At 54.5% G+C, this 10,658-nt stretch overlaps 1 protein-coding gene across 1 annotated transcript; it reads right to left on the bottom strand.

Annotated features, from left to right (window-relative positions):
- Window positions 1-2,777: 2,777 nt before the first annotated feature.
- Window positions 2,778-4,592, bottom strand: POU4F1 (POU class 4 homeobox 1). The gene is given in 4 exon segments (XM_065742540.1): window positions 2,778-3,378; window positions 3,380-3,469; window positions 3,471-3,826; window positions 4,470-4,592. Coding segments are annotated over 4 exon segments (1,170 nt in total).
- Between the last annotated feature and the right edge of the window lie 6,066 nt (window positions 4,593-10,658).

Here is a 10,658-nt window from a genome sequence, read left to right on the forward strand (position 1 = left end):
TTTTTTTTTTAATTCCCTTAGTGCTTATTTCGTAACATCAACGGTTGTCCAAAATCACAGCTTTTTTTTTTTTTTTTTTGTGGGTTTTTTTCGCTTTTTTTTTTTTTTTTTTTTTTTTTTGTGAACGCATCATTCCATTCCGAACATCACGTGTCTCGATTCACAGATTTTACCGGCGAAATAAAAATAATATAATAATTAAAAAAAAAAAAAAAAAAAAAAGATTTGGCTAAAAACGTGTGCCTCTCTGAGGAAGAGCCCACCATCCCGGCCCGTCGTGGGGCGGTAGGCGGCACCGTCCTGCGCGCTCCCGGGCTGCCCCCTTAGGCGCGTACCCCGCGGAGGAGAGGTCGGCTCAGGATTCTCGTCTTCCATTAACCCCGAACAAAAATAAAGCATTTCGTTACATCGTTCAGTGCAATTAGGCCCGTCGGAACAACGCGTCGCCTGAAACCACCCCACGCTTCCCTTCTCTATACATATTTTTGCAGGTGCATAATGCTTTCCAGAGAACTGAAAAGAAATACTTTGAAAGTCCCTCTTAATTTTTTCTTTTTCTTTCTTCCTTTTTTTTTTTTCTTAACTTTGATTTATATTCTGCAGTTATAGAATAAACTCCAAGAAACACACGCAGCTAATTAATATATAGTTCATTTTATTCGGAGCACCGATTTTCACATAAGAGCTATCTCAAAGTAAGGATTTCTGGATTTAGCAGAAAAATACATCTCTCACTATTTTCTTTTTGGTAGAATTACTCCCATCGGCCCACGGCCGTCCCTTCAATTTAGCAGCCGTGTCTCGGAAATACTACTATTATTATTTTTTCAATGCACCCAATAATAACAACTATTCTGTTTTCACGTTTGTTCTATGTGTAAGTATGCTGGGACGCATCTCCCTGTTGTATTTTGGCATATGGAAATATTTCTGATAGAAATGAAAGAAACGGAGTAAAGACACAACCAAGGAGAAAGCTCAGCAGACGCACACGGACAGCGTATTCGTGAGACATCTCAGGATCCACACGTGGTTGCAGTTTGTAACCTTTTTGTTTGTTTGTTTGTTTGTTTTCTGTGCATTAAAGAAAATATTTACAATCGTCTTTCTTCTCTTTCTCTTTCTCTCTCTTTTTTTTTTTCTATTTTTTGTTTATTTTTTTTTCCCCCTCTTTTAAATCTAAATACAAGAACGTGACAAGAATGTTGGTGTCCCCGGTGAAAACAGGCAGTCAGACTGTGAGATCACACCATCCACAAAGGTTCTACCAGACGCTATTCTAGTTAGTGCTCAGTTTCAGAATGCATAGAATGTTTGCGCTGCAAACAATGGTACACCAAATCATAATAATCATCATATTAATAATAATAATAAAATAAATAGTTAAATAAATAAATAAATAACGCCGAAGCTCTAGCACGGCTCTCTCTGTGCCTTATTCTCTCCTTTCTCCTCGTTCGGGGCATGCACGATCTCAGGCTATTGTTTGTTTTGTTTTAAATGGGGGGCGGGGGGGAGGAGGACGAGGGTCGTTTTTAGGGGTTCCAGCCGGCCCCTGCCCCGGCTCCTGCGCTCAGCTCTGCCTAACGAGGTTTGATTCTTTCGTTTTATTTTACTTTCTCAAACACGGAATGCTGCACCCTGACTATTGGTGTCAGCACTGAGATTGCAGAATACGACCGCCTGCAAACTGTGGTGTTCCGTCTCCCGTCCCCACCCCACCCCACCCCCCCCCCCCCACCAACCAACCAAAACCCATCCTCTACCCAACGGTTGTTACTCCCAATAAACAACTTTTCAGCCCAAATTAGGTTGTTCCTTTCGCCTGCAGCCCCTGGGAAACAAATGCCACTCTGCCTCCTCTTTTCCCCCCCGCGCCCCCTCTTCTCCCCCCACTCCCCCGGTGCAATGGCCCCCAGTACCCAAGAGGGTCTTGGGGACAGAACTCCAGGGCCGTCCCTGCCCTAGCACAGTGGGACCGGATGGGAGAGGAGGGAGGGGGCGGACGGAGCCGCGGACGCACGGAGCTGCGCGCACTTCGAGGGTGGACCCCCTCCCCCCTTCACACCATTCCCCCCCTCCCCCCCCGCAGCCCTATCCCGCAGGGACCGGGGTCGGGGCAGAGCAGGGAGGAGGGAACCGCACAAAGGGGTGCAGCGGCTCACAGCGCTCAGCACAGACAGAGCCGTGGGCAACGCCTGGCGAAAAAAGCGCATTCGAGGAAAATAATAATATTATATATATATATATATATAAATTAATAAATTAATTAACGAAAAGAAATCCAAACCCACGAAATCCATCCCCGACCCAAGCGGCCCTTCCCTCCCCACCAAAAGCACCGCCATCCTCAACTCTCGAGCAAAGGGAAAAGGGAAAGAAACCAAAGTAATGAAAAGAGGCCCAAACCAAAGCAAACGTAGCATCGTCACCGACAGTTCCGCCCTCGGGTCGTGGCTCGGTTTTGTTTTCCTGCTGAAAGCTGGGACTCGGTGCCGGGTTCGTGGCTGCCGCGGTACCGTCGGTGCGTGGCGGTGCTGTTCCTTCTGCCGGGGTGGTGGGGGTGGGGGGTTGGGAAGGGGGCAGAGGGAACGGGGCTGCGGCCCCGCGGCAGTCTGAGCCCCCCATCCCCCCCCCCACCTCCTTCCTCTGGGGCCGTTCCTGCGCCTCTCGGTGCGAATCATCGACGGCGCTGCCCCGCTCCCCCCCCTCCGCTCCCCGCAGTCACTCCGGCACCGTCCCTTCGGTCCCCCCGCGCCCCTCCCCGACCCCTCCCCCTAATAGGTGGCGGAAAATTTCATCCGTTTCTGCTTCTGTCTCTGGTTGCAAAACCAAACCCGCACCACGTTCTTTTTGAGGTCCAATTTCTCGGCGATGGCAGCAATCTTCTCGGAGGAGGGCCGGGGCTGGACGGCGAAGTACGCCTCCAGGGAGCGCTTCTCCGGGGCGGCGATGGAAGTCCGCTTGCGCTTCTTCTCGCCCCCGTTGAAGAGCTCGGGCTTGTTCATTTTTTCCCGCTGGGCCCCCTCAGCCTCCTCCAGCCAGGCCTGCAGGATGGGCTTGAGGGCGATCATGTTGTTGTGCGACAGCGTCAGAGACTCGAAGCGGCAGATGGTGCTCTGGCTGAGCGAGCCCACGCCCGGGATCTTCAAATTGGCCAGCGCCGAGCCCACGTCGGCCTGGGTCACCCCCAGCTTGATGCGACGCTGCTTGAAGCGCTCGGCGAAGGCCTCCAGCTCCCGCGGGTCCGTGTCCGAGTCGCAGATGGAGGCCAGCCCCGCCGCTCCCACCACGGCCGCCGCCGAGGCCACCTGCCCCGCCGCGCCGTGGTGCGCGGCCACCAGCCCCGGGTGCGGCAGCCCCGACGGCATGTTCATGGGCGGCCGGGTGCGAGAGGTGGCCCAGGCCGTGCATGTGCGGGTGCGGGTGCGCCGAGCTGGAGATGAGGCCGCCGCCTCCGCCGCCCCCCTCCGCCGCCGCCCCCTCCGCCGCCTCCCCCGCCGCCGCCGCCGCCCGCCCCGTCGTGGCCGCCGCCGCCGCCTCCTCCGCCGGCGCCGCCGGGCATGAGCGCCAGGGAGGGCGAGGTGATGTGCTCCAGGAGGTCGCCGGGCTCCAGCGCCTGATGGTGGTGGTGGTGGTGGTGGTGGTGGTGCGCCAGGGGCACGGTGGAGGTGGAAGTGCAGGGGACGCTGTTCATGGTGTGGTACGTGGCGTCCGGCTTGAAGGGGTGGCTCTTGCCCTGCGACACGGCGATGTCGACGGCGGCCAAAGCCTCGGCCCGAGCCAGCAGCGTCTCATCGAGGCTGGCGAAGAGGTTGCTCTGCAGCTGCGGGGACACAGAACAGAGCGGGGGGCGGCGGGGGCCGGGGTGAGGCAGCGGGGAAAGGGATGATAGGGGCGACAAGAGAGGGGACAGAGGGAGGAACGGTGAGGAGGAATGCGGCGGGGGGGGGTGGGGGGGGGGCGAGGAGGGAACAGAGAGGGAAGCGGGGTGAACAGGGTGCGAGGAGAAGAAAGAAATTTAAAAACGAAATGGGAAAAAAAAAAAAAAGGAGAGAAAGGAGAAGAAACGGATGTGTAACTCTCGGCCAGGAGCGGTGCCACGCACGCACAGCGCGGTGCCTCGCAGAGGCCGTGTGATGGAAAGGATCGCGGAGCGCGGCTGAAGTCGGAGCGCCGCGCGAACGCCGCTTTCAAAAAAGATCACAGCGCTCCGATGATTGCAGGGGAAGACATGAAAAAAACATTAAGCGCCGCTTGTCAGAATGTGCCTCGCAGCGGTTTTTTTTATTAATGCACATACACAGACATGCAGCATCCAGGAGAGAGAGGGGAACAGAGAGAGGAGGGGGGGAGAAAGAGGCAGAGAGAAGGAAGGAAGGAGAGAAAGGAGGAAGGAGAGAAAGAAGGAGAGAAAGAAGGAAGAAGGAGAGAAGGAGGCATGGGAGCCGGAGCCGCCCGTCCCTTACCGGCGGCGTTGGCAGACACGCTCTCCGGATCGCTTCCGAGCTGGAGTGCAGCGAGGGGTACTTGTGCTCAGGTAGGGTGGGATGCATGGCAAAATGCGGCTGCTTGCTGTTCATCGACATCATCTTGAAGGCTTGGCATGTAAATCCACAAACACTCCTCAAGTCGGGCGAAAAGTGCTCTCCGACGTTCTGCCCTCTCCCTCCCGCCGGAGGCAGCCGCCCGGGGCCGGGGCCGGGCCGAGCTGGGCTGGGCGGGCGGTGAGGTTCCCTCCGGCCCCCGCCGCTCACTCCGCTGCCTGCCGCTGCCCGGCGCCGGGCGCGCTGCGCTGCGCTCTGCGCGCACCTGAGCCCCGCATCCCGTGGCTACAGCCGGGCGGGCTCTCGCGAGAGCGCGGCGGCTGCGGCTTTGACAGGCATCAGCTGTCTCCCCCCCTTCCTTCTCCTCCTCCTTCTCCTCCTCCTCCTTCTCCTCCTCCTCCTCCTCCTCCTCTCCCGCCTCCCCGCTCCGCACCTCCCGCAGCGCGCACGGATCGCCGGGGCGGCTCTCAGCGCGTCCGCACCTGTGGCTGTCCCGGGCCCGGCCCCGCGCTGCCCTACAGATGTCCCCCCGTTCGTGGCTGAGGTCCGCACGGAGACCACCGCTCCTTTCGGCCTCGCCCCGTTACGTCCCCGTTATTAGCGACTTCCTCCAGAATAACCCCCGGGGACGGACGTCGGTTTGAGGCGCTCAGGGCTATCGGTTCCCCACACAGTCTTCCTCCCCCCGTAGTCTACTGGAACTGTACATTTCCCCTCCGCTCCCCTGCGGGGAGACCAAAGTTTGCTCTGCCTGGTCTGAGGCATTCACCAGCGGAATATGCTAATTCTCCCTTTTCTTCCTTCTCCCTTTTTTTCTCTTTCTCCCCTTTTCCCCTTTTCCCCTTTTCCCCTCTTCCCCTTTTCCCTTTTCCCTTTTCCCTTTTCCCCTTTTCCCTTTTCCCTTTTCTCTTTTTTTCTTTCTTTCTTTCTTTCTTTCTTTCTTTCTTTCTTTCTTTCTTCTTTCTTTCTTTCGTTCTTCTTTCTTTCTTTCTTTCTTTCTTTCTTTCTTTCTTCTTTCTTCTTTCTTTCTTTCTTTCTTTCTTTCTTTCTTTCTTTCTTTCTTTCCTTCTTCTTTCTTTCTTTCTCTTCTTTCTTTCTTTCTTTCTTTCTTTCTCTTCTTCTTTCTTTCTTTCTTTCTTTCTTTCTTTCTTTCTTTCTTTCTTTCTTTCTTTCTTCTTTCTTTCTTTCTTTCTTTCTTTCTTTCTTTCTTTCTTTCTTTCTTTCTTTCTTTCTCTTTCTTTCTTCTTTCTCTTCTCTTTCCTTTCTTTCTTTCTCTCTTTCCTCTCTCTTTCTCTCTCTTTCTCTCTCTTTCTCTCTCTCTTTCTCTCTCTCTTCCTCTCTCTTTCTCTCTTTCTTTCTCTTTCTCTCTCCCTCTTCCTTTCTCTCTCTTTCTCTCTCTTTCTCTCTCACTTTCTCTCTCCCTTTCTCTCTCCCTTTCTGTCTCTCTTTCTCTCTTTCTCTCTCTCTCTCTCTTTCTTTCTCCCCTTCCTTCCTTCCTTCCTTCCTTCCTTCCTTCCCTTCCTTCCTTCCTTCCTTCCTTCCTTCCTTCCCTTCCTTCCTTCCTTCCTTCCTTCCTTCCTTCCTTCCTTCCTTCCCTCCTTCCTTCCTTCCCTTCCTTCCTTCCTTCCTTCCTTCCTTCCTTCCTTCCTTCCTTCCTTCCTTCCTTCTTCCTTCCTTCCTTCCTTCCTTCCTTCCTTCCTTCCTTCCTTCCTTCCTTCCTTCCTTCCTTCCTTCCTTCCTTCCTTCCTTCCTTCTTCCTTCCTTCCTTCCTTCCTTCCTTCCTTCCTTCCTTCCTTCCTTCCTTCCCCTTCTCCCCTTCCTCCCTCCCTCCCTTCCTCCCTTCCTCCCCTTCCTCCCTCCCTTCCTCCCTTCCTCCCTCCCTCCCTCCCTTCCTCCCTTCCTCCCTTCCTCCCTTCCTCCCTTCCTCCCTTCCTCCCTTCCTCCCTTCCTCCCTTCCTCCCTTCCTCCCTTCCTCCCTTCTTTCCCTCCCTTTTTCTTTGTTTTCACTTTTTTTTCCTTTTTCCCCTTTCCCTTTTCCCTTTTCCTTCTTATTTCCTTTCTTTCTCTCCTCCTTTTCCCTCCCCTCTTCCCCTCTCCCCATCTCCCCCTCTCCCATTTGCCACAGGGATGCTGATTCCCTCTCACACAGTTCCAAACTGAATAAAAAGGAGAAGTGCTTTGGGGAACGAATCCTTCCCTCCTTCCTCTGCTCCTCTCTTCTCTCTCTCTTCGCTGCTCATCGGATGCCTTTGCACCCAGATGAAAGACTTCAGGAGGGACAGAGGAGTTAGGAACCCGCGGCCGTTCTTTGAGCGCAATCTGGGGTTATTTGCCCCTCTTTAGAGCTGTTTTTCCTTTCTAGCTTCCTTGTGGAAGATCCTCGGAGGCAAAGCAGCGGTGACTCCCCGTGCTGAGTGCTGTTGGCACCCCCAGAGCACGGCCACGGGGCCGGAACGGGGCAGCCCCGCTCCTCGGTCCTCGGGGACGGCTCTGCTGCGGTGATGGGGTGCACGGCGCATCCCGACAGGAGCCCGCATCCGTGCCGGTGAGCCCTTCGTTAGCCCCCCCAGCGGCCAGGAGGGAACGAGCGCGGGCTGCGGGGCGGCTCCGGCATTGCTGCTGCTCCGGGACCCTCACGCCGGGATGAACGTGACATCGAGACACCGCTGAGGCTCTTTCGATCTACAGAGGCCCTACCCATCTCCTCGGGTCGCAGCGGGATCGCTGCTCTCCTCCTCGGGCTTTGGGGTTTGGGCCGGGCGCTGCCGCTGCCGCACGCGGTTTTGGGGACTTGGGGCCAACTTCTTCCCTGCCAGATCTTAAACAGCGCGAGAGGGAAAGATAGAGGGCACGGGAAAGCGTGGGGGGAAGGAGGATTGCTCTACGTTTTGAGCTCAAACGGAGCTTGCTCTGCCTCCTCGGTACTTCAAGCCCAAGGGGAAAAACTTTCCTTGGGACACCTCTATTGTTTAATTACTATTAACCTGAGCTCTACCACACTCGATGCCGCTCCGGTTCCCCCTCGTCCCCATCCCCTGGGCCCGCGCAGCCCATGGGAGGGATCCTCTTCGCGTCCGTTTCTCGGATGCCCACCCCAGCGCCGTGCTGATGGCCAATAGCCCGAGCGCCGAGCTGGGGGGAACGGCCATACTGCACCCTGACACTTTGGGCCGGGGTGCTCGGTGGGCGGGGGGGTGCTTAGAGACACGTATTGAGGGACATACGTGTACACATATACATATATATATACATATACATACATATGCATATATATAGACACATATAGACACACATATTAATACATAAACATGCATATATACGCATATATGCATGCAAACATATATACACATGGTGCAGTTATGTGTCTCCCGCAGTTTTCTCTGGCTTCAGACGAGGGAAATGGGTACATATTTCCCCAATGGACTGTGCTGCCCGCTTCCAGAGGATATCAAAGCAGCCCCTTCTGGCCGCTGTGAAACTATGTTTGAATTAATCGCTGCAACCCGTGGTCTTTGGATTTCCTTTTTAGGATTCCCCGAAGACGGGTGGATGGTTGGACTAGATAGAATTAGTCGTCTTTTCCAACCTTAATGATTTTGTCAGGGTAGGGATATTAAGGACTAACCTGACCACAGTTTGCCATACATCCCGATTTTTACACAGTCACCGTGAGGCTCTTAGGACCCCGCTCTGACCCTCCCTAGCGCTTTATCTCACACAGTATTGCTTTATGGCAGTGTTTTCCTGCCCCTCGTACCAGAGAGAGCACGGGGAGAGCGCTTTCAGCACCGCGTTATGCGGACAAGTCCTCAGAAAGTCACTATCCCAGCTGAATTTTCCCTTTCCAAAGGGAAAATAAATAAATAAATAAATAACTCAGCTGTTTTCCCTTTAGATGGGGAAGCAAAAAAAAAAAAAAACCCCTTTGGGTGAATGCACAAAAAGTATTTCCATGTCCTAATGAAGGGTTTTCCTACATCAGCAAAGAGCCGCTAATTACCGCGGTGCGCGCTGCCATCACCGCGGCCGCAGCCAAAGTGTAGAACGGTGTCCTATGAAAAATTGAAACGCTCCGTGCTTTGCCGGGCGTCCCGGGGCGGTCCGCCCCGTCCCTGTCGGGAAAGTTGCAGAGAGGACCGCAGGAAAACACCGCTCTGCTGATGGCAAAGTTTCTCCTCGGTGCTTCTTGCAAGCGAGAACGCCTCCGGCTCCGCGCTCCGCAGCCCACGGCCACTCTCGGCCCTCGAGGGACGCCGGGGGGTCTGGGGGACCTCGTCCCTCTGTGCTCGAAGTGGGCACGGAGCCGTCGCTCCCCCCCCCACCTCCTTCCCCGACCCCCCGACTCGAATCCGAGCACGTAGCGAGGGGCTGGGAAGCGGTTGCCTTGTCATGTAACACATTGCCCTGATTTATTATAAAATTTTAACGAAATCATGCATATTTTAACAGCCTTTAATCACTGCATGAAAATTTAATTCATGAACTGTAGCGCGTTTAAATAAATGAAGTGTTAATTCATTAGGATTAATTAATTTGTTAAAGGATTGTGTGCAAGGTTAAGGTGGGAGAAAAACTCTTTGTTGGTTTCGCGTCTTAATCACCGGGGTTTGTTAACAGAGACGGGGAAAAACGTACGGAGAGGGGGGAAGGCGGAAGGGGGGGGAGGGATGGAGGGATGCTGCGTGCGGGGCGGGGGAACCCGGACAGGGCAGGACCCAGGGAGGGGAGGGACCCGCCGGGCCCGGGCGTTGTCCGAGGGGTACTAAGGAGCACTGCGGAGCCGGAGAGGGCAGCCCCGAGCGGCCAGAGGCCGGGCCCGACGGCAGCGCTCCTCTCCCTAAATTCCTCCCATCACTTGGGGTGGGGTGAACGCCCCGATGGTGCTCCCACGAGGGAGGACCGGGGAAGGGACAAGGACCGTTCTCGTCTAGGCCGGGTCTCCTGGCTCCCACGGAATGTTGCATCCCTTCGGCACCCGATGGCCGGGCTGAGGAGCAGCGGGTGCTGTCCGAGTTCTTGGCAGCACCGATGGTGCTTCCTTGTAAAGCAGAATGCAGACAGCAACCCACAAACCTGTATCAGTACTAGAGACAGCGCTTCCTTCCAAGAAATGCTGAAAAAATAGTATACTTTTTTTCATCCCAGCTTCATCCAACTCTGCTACATCCATGACAGCTGAGGTACAGGCACGCAGTTCCCTCTTCCTGGCTCTCTGTCCTTCAATTGATGGAGGTAGCTAGACCACAGCTTGATCTTGGGTCACAAAGATGGGAGACATGGCACTCTACACCTCAGGCCCCACAATCACAGGATTGTCCTTCCCTGGGTGCTGGCCTGCAGCTTGCTGCACAGGTACAAGGCTGCGAGGGACTAAGAACCAGCCCTCTGTGAACAGCTGGAGGAGATCACTCATCACCAGGTTGCCCAGAGAAGCAGTGGATGCCCCACCCCTGGAAGCGTTCAAGGCCAGGTTGGATGGAGCCCTGGGCAGCCTGATGTGGTGGGTGGCAACCACTAGGTTGGAGCTCATTGATCTTTAGATTCATAGATACATTAGGTTGGAAAGGACCTACGAGATCATCTAGTCCAACCATCCTCCTATCACCATCCCTACCCATTAAACTACTAAATCAAATCCCTCAGCACCTCATCTAAACGCTTCTTGAACAGCGCTAGGGATGGTGCCTCAACCACCTCCCTAGGCAGGCCATTCCAGTGCCTGACCACTCTTTCAGAGAAAAAATGTTTCCTCAGGTCTAATCTAAATCTTCCCTGGCACAACTTGTGGCCATTCCCTCTCGTCCTGTCATTATTTATCAGGGAGAAGAGGCCCACCCCCTCCTCACCACAACCCCCCTTCAGGAAGTGGTAGAGTGCAATAAGGTCTCCTCTGAGCCTCCTCTTCTCCAGACTGAACAATCCCAGCTCCCTCAGCCGCTCCTCATAAGACTTGTGCTCCAGACCCCTCACCAGTTTTGTTGCCCCTCTCTGAACACGCTCCAGGGCCTCAATGTCCTTCTTGTAGTGAGGGGCCCAAAACTGAACACAGTACTTGAGGTACTACTTTAAGGCCCTACTTCAACCAATTCTGTGATTCTATGATCACCTTCG

This window comes from Cyrtonyx montezumae, unplaced genomic scaffold (assembly GCF_038088225.1).
Source record: "Cyrtonyx montezumae isolate F1298 unplaced genomic scaffold, pur_monq_1.0 scaffold_3, whole genome shotgun sequence".
NCBI classification, from domain to species: Eukaryota; Metazoa; Chordata; class Aves; order Galliformes; family Odontophoridae; genus Cyrtonyx; species Cyrtonyx montezumae.